Genomic DNA, 17,762 nt, shown 5'->3' on the forward strand with positions numbered 1-17,762 from the left:
ACAGTTTCTCACAAGTATGGGGAGTTTAGAGGAACATGATCATGGAAACTATTATCTGTAAAATCTACAAAGCCACTAGTACTGTAAATACATAGCTCCCTTAGTGATCTAAAAATAGGCACACAGTAGAAAAAAAACATGAGCATGTTCAAAAGCAATACTTGAGTAGCATTCTTGTTCTTTTAACCTTTCCCTTTGGATATATACAAATAATGATTTCAGAGGCATCAGGCTTTGCACGGAAACAAGTCCTAAATATAACGTCCATCAAATTCTCATACAGTTTTGGAAATACAAAAATATATAACAACTAAAAAAACTGGTAGGTTTCAGATGGCAATTACATAATTCAGACAAGAATTTTGCAATAAAGAGCTGAGAAGATAGATTGTTGGTGGTTACTAACAGCAGTGGTGCAGTGGTTAGAGTGCAGTACTGCAGGCTACTTCTACTGATCACCTGCTGCCAGCAGTTTGGTAGATCGAATCTCACCCCAGGTTCAAGGTTGACTCAGCCTTCCATCCTTCCGAGGTCGGTAAAATGAGGATTCAGATTGCGCGGGCTGTAAAGCGGTATGTAAGTCTAAGTGCTATTGCTATTGCTACTACTCAGCCCTGACCTAGATGAAAGGTAAAACATAAGAATGCTACTCGTATTACTTCCTGGCTGCATGTCAGGAAACAAGTGTAATCCTTTGCCACCTATCTAAGATCTTCTGCAGTAGAAGTAGGATAGGATAGAATAGAGTAGAATAGAATAGAATAGAATAGAATAGAATAGAATAGAATAGAATAGAATAGAATAGAATAGAATAGAATAGAATAGAATTCTTTATTGGCCAAGTGTGATTGGACACAGGAATTTGTCTTGGTGCATATGCTCTCAGTGTACATAAAAGAAAAGATATGTTCATCAAGAATCAAGGTACCACACTTAATAGTAGTCATAGGGTACAAAATAAGCGATCAAATCATATTAGGAAACAGTCAATAGTGGACTCAATATGCTTTTGATGGAAAAGTCCTCAACAGCTGACTTTTCCATCAAAAGCATAGGTTGCAATAATAAAAGTGCTAATTGTTAAGTTTAACAACTTTTCATTGCCCCAACCACCTCTTATAGAGCTTTCAATATACTGGATGAAAGCACAATGCAAGAAACGCATAAATGTCGAGAATGGATTTGAAGACCCAAATAAGGCAGTGTAGCAGGTGTACCTACAGGGTCACAAGGAGGGGGAGGGATAGCTGGATAGGAATGCCTGTGGTGGGCCGGAAGGGGCGTGCGTGCCGGAGTGAAGCGGGCAGGGCCAGGCAGCTGTAGCCAGTTGTTCCATTCCGGTCCGCAGGATAGGGTCAAAAGAAGCAAGACAATGTGACTGAAATTCTGCCTGCTTGCTTTTTTACGTGTAATGTATATTAAGGTCATCCTGTGGATACCTGCAGTACAGAAAATCTGAAATCACACAAGCCCTCAAACCAAAAGCCATAGGAGGAAAATCAGAAAGCAGTATCATTCCAGAGAAGCCCATTTCTGAAATTGTTCCAATCTGCCATTCAAAAGCTTTTCTCCAAAGAGCAGAACTGAAACATAGTTCCTTAAAACAGGGGTCTCCAACCTTGGCAACTTTAAGACTTGCGGATGTCAACTCCCAGAATACCTCAGCCAGCAAGGTATTCTTGCTGTCAAGGTTGGAGACCCCTGCCTTAAAATACAAAATATTCAGTCCTTCTCGAGTACGCAACATTTTTTCCCCATATCAGATAATATCTCCAAAAACGTGTGTATGAAAACTATGAAGGCTGAGGATACACTGATCTGACTCATACCCATTTCCATGGGGAAATGTTCTGATTCAACATTTTCTGGGAAATCTGTCTCTCTCGCTCTTGCTCTCTGCCTGGGGACTGCCCAAGCAGAGTTTTTATTGCGTAGAAATACTTAAAACTCTTTTATTGCGTTTTGCAAACTAAGGAAATAATAAATTTGGATAAAAAAGTACTGAGGGGGAAGGAGGTTTCTAGAAATTCTAGAATCACAGTGGCTAACTAAAAAGGATTTGGACAGTTTAGAGACATGCTATCTTACGGCGTTAGTGGAATGCTTTTTAGGACAGAATGTATTCATTCAAAACATGAAATATGAAGCCTAGATATGCAACATTCAGAAAAGGAGCAGCTGGCAATCCTCTGCTGCTGAAACTCCAGCAAACTTTTGCTTTAGTGTGAAACTAGAAGCATCTAATTTGCAACTGTTCTTTCTCTTACCTCCTAATAAGAGGTACCTTTTCATATCTCCATGTAAATTGCTACAATAATGCATTCATTCAAGCAAGCAATTACGGTAATTGAGCCGTGGGTAGAGTGAGTTTCTCAATCTCTTGGCAACTTTTAAGACGTGTGGACTTCAATTCCCAGAATTCCCTAGCATGTTGGCTGAAGTCCACTAATTTTTAAAGTTGCTGAGATTAAAGCAGCACGGTTTTAGAGAACGGGAACGTAAGTAGGTGTGTGACCCGGTATTGTGGGGTGCAAAGAACAGTATATTAAACAGGGTCTCCAACCTTGGCAACTTTAAGACTTGCGGATGTCAACTCCCAGAATACCTCAGCCAGCAAGGTATTCTTGCTGTCAAGGTTGGAGACCCCTGCCTTAAAATACAAAATATTCAGTCCTTCTCGAGTACGCAACATTTTTTCCCCATATCAGATAATATCTCCAAAAACGTGTGTATGAAAACTATGAAGGCTGAGGATACACTGATCTGACTCATACCCATTTCCATGGGGAAATGTTCTGATTCAACATTTTCTGGGAAATCTGTCTCTCTCGCTCTTGCTCTCTGCCTGGGGACTGCCCAAGCAGAGTTTTTATTGCGTAGAAATACTTAAAACTCTTTTATTGCGTTTTGCAAACTAAGGAAATAATAAATTTGGATAAAAAAGTACTGAGGGGGAAGGAGGTTTCTAGAAATTCTAGAATCACAGTGGCTAACTAAAAAGGATTTGGACAGTTTAGAGACATGCTATCTTACGGCGTTAGTGGAATGCTTTTTAGGACAGAATGTATTCATTCAAAACATGAAATATGAAGCCTAGATATGCAACATTCAGAAAAGGAGCAGCTGGCAATCCTCTGCTGCTGAAACTCCAGCAAACTTTTGCTTTAGTGTGAAACTAGAAGCATCTAATTTGCAACTGTTCTTTCTCTTACCTCCTAATAAGAGGTACCTTTTCATATCTCCATGTAAATTGCTACAATAATGCATTCATTCAAGCAAGCAATTACGGTAATTGAGCCGTGGGTAGAGTGAGTTTCTCAATCTCTTGGCAACTTTTAAGACGTGTGGACTTCAATTCCCAGAATTCCCTAGCATGTTGGCTGAAGTCCACTAATTTTTAAAGTTGCTGAGATTAAAGCAGCACGGTTTTAGAGAACGGGAACGTAAGTAGGTGTGTGACCCGGTATTGTGGGGTGCAAAGAACAGTATATTAAACCAGGGGTCTCCAACCTTGTCAACTTTAAGACTTGTGGACTTCAACTCCCAGAATCCCTCAGCCAGCTTTGCTGGCTGACGGATTCTGGGAGTTGAAGTCCACAAGTCTTAAAGTTGACAAGGTTGGAGATCCCTGTATTAAACCACACTCTTAACCAAATCCCAGAGAAGAAGAATGCATTTAGCTGAAAAGTCTGAATATAGTTCTGTGAGTTAATGTACAAGGAATGCAATCTTACAATGCTAAGTTATAAGTACTGTAACATTATTCTTCTTTCATCCCCATTGCATTATTTTGCCGCTCCTCCCCAGTTTCAACCAACATAGGAATTTAAACTTTTGTTGTAAACAGGTTTAAATTGCCCTGATATCCAAACTGTTTTAAGGATGGAGAACAACTAATCACAAATCGTCACAGCATAAATATGATGAGTCAAATCAAAATGGAGTCACTCTCTCTCTCCCTTGATAAGGAATCAAATCCGAAGAGAAGAAAAATTTATTTTTGCTACAAACTGGGCTTTGATATTTGACCACTTAAATGCTAACATCATTAACCAAGTTGCCAAAACACAAATACACAGCTGGTGGGAGGAAAATTTAATTAGAATTTGACAGCTGGGTCCTCTGGTTGGGGAGGCTCGGAGGAGTCATTTCTTCCTTAAATACTGAATACAAACCAGACATCCAGCTGTTCCCCATGGCAGCTCCAGGGATTGGTGGAATTAAAGAGTTGTAATGTTTTCTACCTAATTTATTGTTCATTGTGTAAACCCGATATAGGAGTGAAGGTTGGGATGCAACAGAGTCAGCGTAACATACACCTACCACACGCATAGTCTTTAATAGAGGCTGATCTGATAGAAATTATTTGCAAGCTCTATTTCCCCAGCTCATACCATGGACTGGCAGATACTGAAGCATGTACTCGTTTTGGATGTTCTCGGGATCTAGAACTGAGATCAACTGGGGTGATTGTAACTCAGATTTTTCTTACCACTGATTTATTATGTGGCAGCAAGTCAATTTTTTGAGTCCTAGAAGTTGCATATATTTTCTCCATGATATCCCTAAACTGGTCTTTCAGGTTTTCCAACAGTGTAACTGTTTTTCACCACTGTAAAGTCCATCCAACTTGCTCCTGGTCGTCCTCTTGTTCTCATTCCTTCCACCTTTCCCATCATTAGAACCTTTTCCAGAGAGCTGGGTTTTTGCATATTGTTTTAAAAGCAGGATAATTTGAGTGTGGTCAATTGTGCCAGGCTGAAATGAAAATTCTGGGTCGATTGGTTTGATGATGCATTTGTTAGTTTCCTTGGCTGTCCACAAAATCCTCAGGTCTTCTCCAACACTCCTGCTATTCTGCTTCTTCAAAAGTCCTCTTTTCATTTCCATAAATTGTCACGGGGAATACCGTGGCTTGCACAATTCTCGTCTTTGTGGGTATAGATACTGTACATCGCAAATTTTGAATATCTTTTCCAAGGCCTTAATGGCTGCTCCAATAAATGGTAGTACACGATGTATTTCTTGACTGTTGTCCTTGGGTTAATAATAGGGCTTCAATTGCTGTCACTAAGCAACGAAATCAGAAAGGACATCACATGACTGCATGGCCTAGTAAGAGCAATTCCGTCACTCCAGGTTGCTGCTGTCATGAAGCAGATCAATCTGGGTCATCAGATGATTATTATTATTATTATTTATTATTTTATTATTTATTTGATTTTTATACCGCCCTTCTCCCGAAGGACTCAGGGCGGTGTACAGGCGACAATAAAATACAAACACCACAGTATACAATTTAAAATGCAAGTTAAAAAACTTATTATAATTAGCCTAGAACTTTAAAATTTATAAAACCAAACCCCATTTAAAATTAGTAGAAAATTTAAAATCGATAAAATTTATATAATTTAAAATTTAAAATTTAAGCCAGCCCCGCGCGAATAAAAAGGTATGTCTTCAGTTCGCGGCGGAAAGTCCGAAGGTCAGGTATTTGACGTAAGCCTGGGGGAAGCTCGTTCCAAAGTGTGGGAGCCCCCACAGAGAAGGCCTTTCCCCTGGGGGCCGCCAGCCGACATTGTTTGGCGGACGGCACCCTGAGAAGTCCCTCTCTGTGAGAGCGTACGGGTCGGTGGGAGGCATGTGGTAACAGCAGGCAGTCCCGTAAGTACCCAGGCCCTAAGCCATGGAGCGCTTTAAAGGTCGTAACCAACACCTTAAAGTGCACTCGGAAGGCCACAGGTAGCCAGTGCAGTCTGCGCAGGAACGGTGTTACGTGGGAGCTACGCGAAACTCCTTCTATCACCCGCGCAGCTGCATTCTGGACTAACTGAAGCCTCCGAGTGCACTTCAAGGGGAGCCCCATATAGAGAGCATTACAATAATCCAAGCGAGAGGTAACGAGCACGTGAGTGACTGTGCACAAGGCATCCCGATCAAGGAAGGGGCGCAACTGCCGAACCAGGCGAACCTGGTGGAAGGCCCTCCTGGAGACGGCCGTCAAATGATCTTCAAACGACAGCCGATCATCCAGGAGGACACCTAAGTTGCGCACCCTGTCCTTTGGGGCCAGTAACTCGCCTCCAACAGTCAACCGCGGCTGCAGTTGACTGAATCGGGATGCCGGCATCCACAGCCACTCCGTCTTGGAGGGATTAAGCTTGAGCCTGTTTCTCCCCATCCAGATGATGATCTCATGTGGTTGTCATTTTCAACTCCTGCTGGCTTACCTATAGAGAGCTTGTTTGTCAGAAGCCAGCAAAGGAGGTCACAAATGATGACCATATGGACACTGTGATGACAAGAACCCAAGGGCCAGTTACACATATCACTCATTCGGCACCATTGCAGTCTTGAACAGTTGCAAAATGAGTGGTTGTGAAACAAGAACCAACTCTTCTATTTTATTTCTTTAGTATAGGAGTCAGCATTTTTTTCTGACTCTTCATAGGGTTGAATGATCCGAGGCAAAAGAAAAAGTCACACTCTTGGTGGAGTTCATAAGCTTAGAGCCATGCTGGCGCAATGGCTAGAATGCAGTATTGCAGGCTAATTCTGCCGACTGCCAGCAGTTCGATTCTGACCGACTCAAGATTGACTCAACCTTCCATCCATCCAAGGTCAATAAAATGAGATTCCGGATTGTTTGGGGTGGGGGCAATATGTTGAAACCACTTAGAAAGGGCTGTAAAGCACTGTGAAACGGTATGTAAGTCTTATTGCCATTGCTATTAATACCATGTTTCCCCCAAAATAAGATCCCGTCTTATATTTTTTTGAACCCTGAAATAAGCACTTGGCCTTATTGCTATGTGCTCAAAAGTCCGATTGGGCTTATTATTAGGGGATGTCTTATTTGGGAGGGAACAGGGTAGATCTGGTCTAAAACCATTCCATCCAGGAGGAATGCAACGGGCACTCAGGCACCAAGTTGCCAACTACTGTTCTAATATCAATGAACTATAGTGGCCTTCCCCACTAGTGCATTCCACATTGTTTCTATTGCTTTGCTTTGCGCTTCATCCTCTTGATCAGGGCAGTTCACAATTTAATTTGTCAAATAAATGTTTGTGGCTGCTGAATCATTCTTTTAAATTAAAACTTTAATAGAAAAAAATAGTACACACACATATACATATACATTGCCAGGGAGTCCTAGGGAAGGAAAGTGTCCCAACTACTACCTCACCACTGCTAACTTGCTAACATTGCAGCTGCTGTTGAATTCTTTGAAAAATTCTATTATGGCGAGGCTCAGTAACTACAGTTTTCTTGGCACACAAACCAAAGGATAAGATTCTCCTGCTTCTCAACCACCTGGACTTAACGTTCACAGAATCCTGGAGATTTGGAAGAGCTCCTGAAGGAATGGCTTTCGCGCAAGACTCAGTTATGACCCAGTTTCCTGAGGGTAGAAAGCGAGACTTGGACTTGTGCAATGGGATTAATTTAATGGTTGCTGCCCTATGCAGAAACGCATCCTTTCAAGATAACATCATCATTTTTACCTTTGTTAAACATTTCAGTAATAGGACAATGTCATCATCCTATCTGCCTGTTGTGACTCGTCCTCCCTCCTCTTCTCAGCCGGGCCCCTCCCGTCTCCAACCGGCCTGTTATCAGACTCCGAGTCTGATAATGAAGATGAACAGCCTGTCATGCCTCCAGCCCCCGGCCCTGGCCCCATGCCTGGAGAGGATTCCAGGAGTGAACAAACAAGCCCAATAAACCTCACTCATACGGTGTGTGTTCCTTTGGCTCAGCCGTCAGAGGAAGCCAGCCTGGTATTGGAATTGCTCAGGCCTACTCCTTCTGACCCCTCCCTTTCCCAAACAGCATAAGACAATTCAAAGTGGGAGGATCCTCACTTCCGGAGATCTGAGAGGCGACACCAGCAGAAGGAAGGGAGGGGCAGGCCTGGATAAATGCTGAGTCATGGAGCCACACCCCACAGCCCATATAAAGGACCTGCTTGTGGCATTCCAACCTTGAGTCAAGCAAAGTCTTATCGAGTTTGTTGATACCGGACCCTATTGCTGAAGTCACAACTTGGACTCCTGCCTGCCCTGATAAACCTCGAAGGGACTTGGCAAGCTGCAGAGGCTTCGTTGCCAAGTTTGCCACGGACTTCCTTGACTCGTTCGTCGGAGTGGGGGGTGAGACACGACACTGCCTGTTCCTTCTTTTGGAAAGATATGCTCGTAACACTGCAAAAATATTTTTAATGCTGACAATACGGTGAGATGATTTTTCCATGTTTGTAGTTTATTTATTTTTTAGAAACCATTTTATTGCCCACAGTTTAATGTATTAAACATGAATGTAAGGATCAGCATATATGGTATAACATCTGTAAGCTGGAAAGAACCTGGAGCAGTGGTGGGTTTCAAAGTAGTGGGTTTTTTTCACTACCAGTTATATGGGTGTGGCATGGTGGGTGTGGCATGGTGGGCGTAGCAGGGGAAGAATACTGTAAAATGTCCATTCCCTCCCCAATCTAGGAGCACGATACTGCAAAATCCCCATTTCCTCCCGATCAGCTGGGACGCGGGAGACAGAGAATAGATGGGGGCGGGGCCAGTCAGAATTTTTACTACCGATTTGCCGAACTACTCAAAATTTCCACTACCGGTTTTCCAGAACTGGCCAGAACCTGCTGAAACCCACCTCTAACCTGGAAGTCATAAGATGTCCACAGAGGCTATACAAAGTTTCTGCACTGAATAAAGAGGGTGACCTGGAAGAACAGAAGGAAGGAAGAAGGAAGATGGGGAATGCCTACAAGAACAAAGAATAAAGGATGTGAAAAAGAATAAAAGACAAATAAGGAAATGGGATAGTTTGGGAGAAAAGAAACACAGGCACTAGTGGCAAGAGGACCACAGAAAGGATGGAAGGGAAGGTAGGAAAATAATCCAAGGAGGCAAGTTATTTTAAAAAGGCCCACAAATCCATTTATATTTAAATAAATATATTTGAAAGATCAGCCTCTCAAAGCAACTGAGATGCCCATGAATTCTCAAAAGAAGTACCGTTATGTGAAATAGCGGTATTCATTGTGGCAGCACAATTGCCTACCTAGCAGCGCCTAATCTCTCATAGAGAGAAGCCGGAGACTCTTGGCAAAAACATGGGAGAGATCCAAGCACCAAGCTGTCAATTTTGTAATCCTGAAGTGCTGTGTTACAACCACTAAAAAAATGGTTGCTAAATAAAATATAAAGTTTATTAACAAAGTTAATAGTAAAACTCAACAAAACTAAAAAAAACAAACCCTAACAATCTGACGATCTCCTTCAAAATAAAACTTTGCTTGCCTTGCCCTTCAAAAATAAATAATAGAGAAATGAATAAGGATCCACTGTCCCAGGATGCCAAACTGGAGCAGGGACACCATTCTGATCATTGGTCTTTTCTCCGCCAAGTAATTCTTCTCCTGGAGGAAAGGATTACATATATGTATGTATTTTCTGCCTGCTGGAAGCAGATCATGGACATAGCTTGAGGGAGAGGAAAGTGATCTTTTGACATGCCTCAATTCTGACACTAGTGTAAGGCAAAGAGAGTTCAGCTTTCGTTGGCCTCTGACATGAAATAAGATTGCGAACAACTGTATCCAGGACAAGGATCAAGATGTAAAAATAAAATGGAATACGTGTATGTAAACATAAAGCAGAAATACTGAAAAAAGTTGTCCAAGGCTTAATAACAGTACTGGACGATTCATGCTCCAACAGGCACTGAAGCAGATGATACCACTTCATTTGATCTTCTTTCTCCTTGAGCTCAGTTGAAAATCCCTGGATCAACATAAGGGTAAGCAAGGAACTCTCCCAGCTTGTTCCCATCTGCATCATAATGGAGTTTTTGGAAACAGACGTCACAAAAGAATGAGGGCTCTTGTGGAGCAAGGCTGTCTTCATTTGTTACCCACCTGTAAGGTCCAATACAAAGAGAGTCACTTTCTGAAGATATGACTTCATTCATTCATTCATTACTTTGAAGCTGTATCAATAATCTGACTCTAATCAGCCTACAATCAACCTACATATAACAGTATATATATATATATATATATATATATATATATATATATATATATATATATATATATATATATATATATATATATATATATATATATATATATATATATATATATATATATATTTTAAAAATCAACAATTATTGATATTATCAAAAATACTGTATTTTTTGGGGTATAAGACGCACCTTTTCCCCCCAAAAAAGGGGGTGAAAATTTGGGTGTGTCTTATACACCAAATGTAGCCCCGCCAACCCACTGGCCCCCACCCTATGGCCTCTGTCTCCCAGCAATTTACCTCCTTGCAGCAAGCAGCAAGAAGAAACAGCCCATTTCAGCTTCAGCACAACCTAATTAGCACAAGTTGATTGTCCCCAACTCTCAGCTGTTTCAGGCTGCAGGGATTGCCATTTTGCCTATTGCTGCGCGGGCCTCTGCTGCTTGCTGCAAGGAGGTAAATTGCTGGGAGCAGATTTTTTTTTCTTGTGCTAATCAAGCTATGCTGAAAACAAAAATGAAAGTAAAGCAGGCTGTCTGCTGTAACGAGGTAAAATTGCTGGGAGGCAGATTTCTTTTTCTTGTTTTCCTCACCAAAAAAGGCTGGTGCGTCTTATAGTCCAGTGCGTCTTATTGTCGTGTCCCACTCCTCCGCTGACGGCCGGGTCAGGGAAATCCGAATCAGGCTTGCCTCTGCAGCTCTGCCCAAAGTCCTAGCAAAGTCCTCAGAGCAGGCAGGAGACCAGTAAGTGACTTCAGCAAGATAAGTTCGACTTTGCCTGACTCAGAGACTGCCAGAAAGCAGATCCTTTATATAGGCCATGGGATGTGGCTCCATGACTCAGCACTCATTAAGGCCTGCCCCTCCCTTCCTTCTGTTGCCTCCGCCTATCCAATCTTCTGATGCGAGGGTCACTCCAATCAGCTGTTGGAAGTAAACTTTCCTCAGGCTCACATGCTGTGGAGGAGGGGGAGAGGTCTAGCTGCTCCGTTTGCCTGGGCATGGAGCCAGGGCTGGGGCCGGGGGATGCTCCCTCCTCTGCAGCCTGCTTAGGCATGGAGCCAGGGCTGGGACCGGGAGGTGCCCCCTCCTCTGCAGCTTGTCTGGGCATGGAGCCAGGACTGGGGCCGGGAGGCATACATTCCTCCGTGTTCGGGAGCAGATAAGCAGACCCCGGCTGCGGTGAGAGCGGACAAGACACAACACTTATACTCCAAAAAATACGGTACCTGGAATCCACAATTATATTATTACAATCATAACACCATAGTACCATAGGTAACCAACCAATGAAGATTCATCCCATGTTCAGGTACCTCTAACCCTGCTTGTCTCAGTCCCCAAATGCACATTTAAACACACATTTGCAGAGGCTCCTAAATATTAAAAACGAGTGAAGCGTGCCGATTATAACTTTGAAAATAGGCCTGTATCTAACCAGACTTCAGCTTTTTCCCTCGCATATTAAAGAAAGCTGTTGGTTGCAATTATGATTGCAACTTCAAAGGAAAAGAGAAGGACCAAGACAGCCCATCTCTTGAAAAGCAGCAATACTGTTAAAGAGTTTATTTATTTTATTTATTTATTTGTCAAGCATATATAACAGGTAAAAGTATAAACATAATTTGAAAAGAGTAAGTAAAAAGGAATATTAGGACAAGGACTCTTTCTCAGTTTTTCATTTATGGTGTAATATTAATGGCAAACAATCCAATAAATTACCTACAAATGTATTTCCTTGCCAACCTACTAAATCAGAGGTCTCCAACCTTGGCTACTTTAAGACTTGTGGACTTCAAGTCCCAGAATTCTTCAGCCAGCTTTGCTGGCTGAGGAATTCTGGGACTTGAAGTCCACAAGTCTTAAAGTAGCCAAGGTTGGAGACCTCTGTACTAAATGTAGTTACATGGGCAACATGGAACAACATTCTTCCAGAGATTTGGATGGTCCCAACCCTGGTGACCTTCTACAAGCTTCTGTAAACCTGGTTCTCCTCAAACTCAGGCCAGTGTGGGATGATCCCGTTCACGAGTGAAAAAGTGGAAGATGTGATGATTAGCCTTGGTTATTTTATTTTCCATTGTGGGTGTTCGTCTTGTTTTTTTTAATGATTGGTTGCACAGTCGGCCAGACATTTAGACAGAATCTGGCATTTTTATCCACCTGCGCAAAGGACTTGGGATAGGTAGGTGTTGAGATGTCCCATAAGGACCCAGAACTGCAGAGATTCTTCTTTGTCAGGTGTTGGCTGGCTCTCTGCGCTCTTTCCATTGATGGATTGGTAGAAATGATTGTGATTCAACTGAAAGCGGAAATATTGCCTACAACATGCAATTTGAGCTTTGTATCTCCTGATCTTCTTGGCTACGGTTGTTATTCGTAGTTTTTCTTGTTTCCAAGGCTTCCTTAATCTTCCTCGTTTCTAAGTAACATTTCCTGATCAAAGATTCTTTGATATTCTTGTTCTTCAACTTCTTTCATCTGTTCTAGCCTGCTTACATCTGATCTGAATAGGCTGTTCTTATTTTGCAACCTGATCTACCATTTTGGTGGCGGCACTGTTTAGCTTTTTTTCTTTGTTGATTTTGCTTCCAAAGCTACTCAGTTATAACTGCAGTCCTGCTGTACCTTAGCTGGTTTGTTTCTTGGAGTGAGCTGTTGCTTATTTTATTATTATTATTATATTCTATCTATCTATCTATCTATCTATCTATCTATCTATCTATCTATCTATCTATCTATCTATCTATCTATCTATCTATCTATCTTACAGAGGAATTATTGAGTCTGTCATCTGCACCTCTATAAGTGTCTGGTTTGGTTCTGCAACCCAACAAGACAGACACAGACTTCAGAGGAGAATTAGAACTGCAGGAAAAAATAATTGCTATCAACCTGCTTTCCACTGAGGACCTGTATACTGCACGAATCAAAAAGAGGGCCGTGAAAATATTTACAGACCCCTCACATCCTGGACATAAACTGTTTCAACTCCTACCCTTAAAACGACGCTATAGAGCACTGTACACCAGAACAACTAGATACAAGAACAGTTTTTTCCCAAACGCCATCACTCTGCTAAACAAATCATTCCCTCAACACTGTCAAACTATTTACTAAATTTGCACTACTATTAATCTTCTCATCGTTCCCATCACCCATCTCCTTCCACTTATGACTGTATGACTGTAACTTTGTTGCTTGTATGCTTATGATTTATATGTTACTGATTGTTTCCTGACTGCTTATTTGTACCTATGACTATCATTAAGTGTTGTACCTTGATTCTTGATGAACGTATCTTTTCTTTTATGTAACTGAGAGCGTATGCACCAAGACAAATTCCTTGTGTGTCCAATCACACTTGGTCAACAGAAAAATTCTATTCTATTCTATTCTATTCTATTCTATTCTATTCTATTCTATTCTATTCTATTCTATTCTATTCTATTCTATTCTATCTAATCATCTATCTCCCTTCTATATCAAGGGACAGAACACATATAATAACAACTTCCTATTTTCCCCACAACAATCATATGAAGTGGGTTTGGCTGAGAAAATGTGATTGGCCAAAAGTCACCTAGCCCACTTTCATATCTATAACTCACAGCCTCTTGCTTTCTTACCTAGTTACTACAGTAACCTGGCTTTAGTTTTGTTCCTTTGTTTTTATGTTTCTAACCAACTGTAAGCTGTCCAGGGTTACTTCTGTAAGATAGGCAACTATTTATATAACTATATGGGAGAAGCAGAGAACATTAACTAGAATGAAGCTAATAAAAAGGGATTTTCTATGAATACACATCTCCTATGCTTTAAAATGAGAAGCTCCCTCTATTACTGAAAATAGTAAACACATAGCACTGTTTGCAACCTACGTGAAGCGTTTGGCCCCTTACAATAAATCAACATTGTTTTACTCCTAATCTTATCATTTGCTTTTACTTAGAAACATCACTTGGTTTGGGGTTATAGGTCAGAGACAACACAAGACTCCAAAGATAAATATATTATATTGGCATGGGTTCACATGCTAATTTTAGATAAATAATTAACTGCAAAGTGGCTTTCGTTTGTATTATGTGCCTGAAATGTTTGTTAATGATATCAAATCTTCAGACTGGAAATTCAGTTTCCAAGGGCACAAAGAAAAAAACAAGGAAAACAAAATACTTGCCTAATCAATGTATTTAAACTCCGATCTATTTATGTTCTTGATGCATTTCGAGCAGTAATGTTTTTTCAAGACAATAGTCTAAAATAGTGCTTTCTAACTTTGGTAATTTTAAGGTAGAAAGCCACTTTGGTGAAGTGGTTAAGGCATCAGGCAAGAAACTGGGAGACTGTGAGTTCTAGTTTCACTTTAGGCATAAAGCCAGCTAGGTGATATTGGGCCCTAGGAAGGAGGCAATAACAAACCACTTCTGAAAAACCTTGTCAAGAAAACTGCAGGGAGTTGTTCAGGCAATCTCTGAGAACTGGATACGAGTGAACAGAAGAAGAAAAAAACATTCAAGATGTTTGGATTTTAATTCACAGAATTCCCCAAGGAAACTGGGAGTTGAAATTCACACAACTCAAAGGTCATCAATATTGAAAAACACTGCTCTAAAATGTAAACTGAGCAGAAAGCCTATTTCATACGCTACCACAGTGTCTTTCAAACTTGGTAACTTCCGAGATTTCAAGTCCCAGAATTCCATGCTTGCCTGCAGTGATTCTGATTCTTACTGTGTGCTGTTCAAATTTACTTTCTCCAATGGAAATATCTGCGCTATTACTCACCTGGCTGTGTACATTTTGCACACAAAACACTTTTTAGTCCATAGCCAATGTTTTTTTGTTAATAAGGGATAGAGGCTTCTGTCTAGGCAGTCATCTCGATGAATAAGCCTTGCCAGATAAAAGATTGAGAAAAAAGGAATTGATTAGTCTACACTAATACGATGAAAGGGAAAGAGAGTCAGGCGCCTTTATAATAATTGACAGTATTTGTTTCAAGGCAACCAAGGCTGCAGAATAAGCGTACACCTATCATTTAGAGAAAGCCAATGCCCAAACAAAGGAGCAAGGGTGTACAGTAGTGAAGCAGGAAAAAAGAATCTGAATTCTCTTTAAATACCTTTCCACATGCAAATCAGCCTGCATGAATCAAACAAGAATGGTGGGGCGATTGGGGAGGAGATAATAGATCCCCAGAACACCAGCAGATAAAGCATAATTATAGATAATAACCCCCTTTTGCAATGCTAACACATGAAGAATGGAAGCACAAAGAATCTCAACTTCCAAACAGTATCCCTCTTGGCTCCGCCAAGAAACAGTGCCTTACCTGATATCTGTGATAATAACAATGTGCTCGCAATCTCCTTGATGACAATAAAGGTACGGGAAACCTATTTTTATGTTCAAATCATTAAAGGTGTAGTCTTCCATTTTAGTGGCCTGAAGAGTTCCATAACCTCGGTCGCGGGATTCTGCCCACTCAGTAATTGTCCTGAAATTAGCAGAGACAGCATTTTCATTCTTTAAATTGATTCCCGTTGCTAAGCAAGGCAGCGTTAAGCAATCTTTGTCCCATTTTATGACTCTTGTGCCACAGTTGTTAAGCAAATCACTGCAGTTGTTAAGGGAATCATATGGTCATTAAGCAAATGATTCCCCCATTTGATTTTGCTTGTTGGGAGCTGGCTGGGAAGGTTACAAATGGTGATCACATGACCCCAGGAGAGAGCAACGGTCACTTGGAATATTGCATTCAGTTTTGGTCACGATGTAAAAAAGATATTGAGACTCTAGAAAGAGTACAGAGAAGAACAACAAAGATGATTAGGGGACTGGAGGCTAAAACGTATGAAGAACGTTGCAGGAACTGGGTATGTCTAGTTTAATGAAAAGGAGGACTAGGGGAGACATGATAGGAGCTTTCCAATAACTCAGGGGTTGCCACAAAGGGAGTCAAACTATTCTTCAAAGCACCTGAGGGTAGAACAAGAAGCAATGGGTGGAAACTAATCAAGGAGAGAAGCAACCTAGAACTAAGGAGAAATTTCCTGACAGTTAGAAGAATCAGTAAGTGGAACAACTTGCCTGCAGAAGTTGTGAATGCTCCAACACTGGAAATTTTTAAGAAAATGTTGGATAGCCATTTGTCTGAAATGGTGTAGAGTTTCCTGCCTGGGCAGGGGGTTGGACTAGAAGACCTCCAAGGTCCCTTCCAACTCTGTTATTATGTTATGTTATATATATATATGCCAGTGCAAGGCGCCCATATTTTGATCATATGACCATGGGGATGCTGCAACACTCATAAGTCTGAAAACTGATTATATGTAAATTTTTCAGTGCCGTTGTAACTTCAAACGGTCACTAAACGAATGGTTGTAATTTGAGGACTACTATTATTTTTGCTAGAGCAATTATCAAAGCGAAAGCCGACAGAGATTCTCAGTCATCCAGGTCACGGTTGTCCCAAAGGTGCTTTTTCAGGAGGCAACTGGACTCTCTTGTTTTTACTTTTGAAGACGGTTCGCTTTTCATCCAAGAGGCTTCTTCAGTTCTGACAGGTTCCAAGAAGCCATTCCCCACTATCCTGTCAGAGCTGAAGAAGCTTCTTGGATGAAAAGCAAAACTCTTCAAAAGAAAAAACAAGAAAGTCCAGTTGCCTCCTGAAAAAGCACTTTTGGGATATCGAAGAGGGGGGGAAAAATCAATAAACCAAGTGTCCAAACTAGAAATGAAAAAATGTTCCTTCAATGAAAAAAAAAAAACATTTTGTTTCAACAACCTGGACAACATTCAAATTAAACCCTAGAGTCTGGTACATAGGAAACAACAAACAGATCAGGTAGAGAAAAACATGATACAATGACAATGTTGATTCTGCTGCCTTAATAGGAGAGGTAACGTGATCAGACAGAACTTGTACAAAGGATAGTGGGATCCCCATGATTTTAGTAAGAGGCACCCTGTTCAAGAGCCAGGAGACAACTTCTAATGCAGGGGTCTCCAACCTTGGCAACTTTAAGACTTGTGGACTTCAACTCCCAGAATTCCTCAGCCAGCTGGCTGAGGAATTCTGGGAGTTGAAGTCCACAAGTCTTAAAGTTGCCAAGGTTGGAGACCCCTGTTCTAATGCATTTAGACATGCAGCAAATTCCAACTGGAAGAGTGTAGTTGGCCGGTGATAATTCTCAGAACTTCTGGCTATCGCAGAGCACCAATATTTGGAAACCAAATATAAGGCTGAGAACCAGAACTAGAAATTATTTGGGGTGGGTGGGTAGCATGCACTGAAGAGCATTCAGACAATAGAATCAATGGGCAAAAGAGCAATGTTTAAACCATCGGCTATCCAAGTCCCATCATTTTAAAAGCCCTGTCTCCAGGGGTCAAGCTCCAAAATCAAGAGATCTTGGTTGGTAGAAGGCAAGAGTTTCCGTTTACTAACTGTCCTTTTTGTCTACTCTAAGCAGATCTATCATATATTAAGTCCTCATCAAGATGCAAACTAACATGGAAATATGTATCTTCTTAAATCAGTAAATTCAACCATATAGTTGCAACTAACTTGAGGGAGAGGCAGTCAAGGTTAGTAAGACTGGGGTTCACAAATGTCAATTATTCTTTACCTGCTCAAATCTCTGCATTCAGCACTCCTGCTATCATTATAAAAAACACCTTCAAAGTAAAAGAAGGCAGACTTATAGAGATCCT

General features: G+C 41.1%; 1 protein-coding gene across 8 annotated transcripts in view; it reads right to left on the minus strand.

Moving 5' to 3' along the window:
* The window catches only part of SNAPC3 (small nuclear RNA activating complex polypeptide 3), a 34,256-nt gene that overhangs the window by 5,325 nt on the left and 11,169 nt on the right, over positions 1-17,762 (minus strand). For 4 of the 8 annotated variants that reach the window (XR_009153719.1, XR_009153717.1, XR_009153718.1 and 1 more), the window contains 5 exons: positions 17,678-17,760; positions 15,379-15,543; positions 14,832-14,939; positions 10,637-11,220; positions 9,745-9,934 (listed from right to left, as the gene is read on the minus strand). Coding sequence is in view for 4 of the 8 variants with exons in the window: in XM_058171442.1 (XP_058027425.1) it covers positions 9,787-9,934; positions 14,832-14,939; positions 15,379-15,543; positions 17,678-17,760 (504 nt within the window). In the remaining 4 variants the exon portion in view is untranslated. Of the gene's footprint in view, positions 1-3,610; positions 5,071-9,744; positions 9,935-10,636; positions 11,221-14,831; positions 14,940-15,378; positions 15,544-17,677; positions 17,761-17,762 lie in introns of those variants that run through there. The other 4 variants (XM_058171446.1, XM_058171442.1, XM_058171445.1 and 1 more) reach the window with 4 other exon arrangements.

The sequence above is a fragment of the Ahaetulla prasina genome, chromosome 2 (assembly GCF_028640845.1).
Source record: "Ahaetulla prasina isolate Xishuangbanna chromosome 2, ASM2864084v1, whole genome shotgun sequence".
Classification (NCBI taxonomy): Eukaryota; Metazoa; Chordata; class Lepidosauria; order Squamata; family Colubridae; genus Ahaetulla; species Ahaetulla prasina.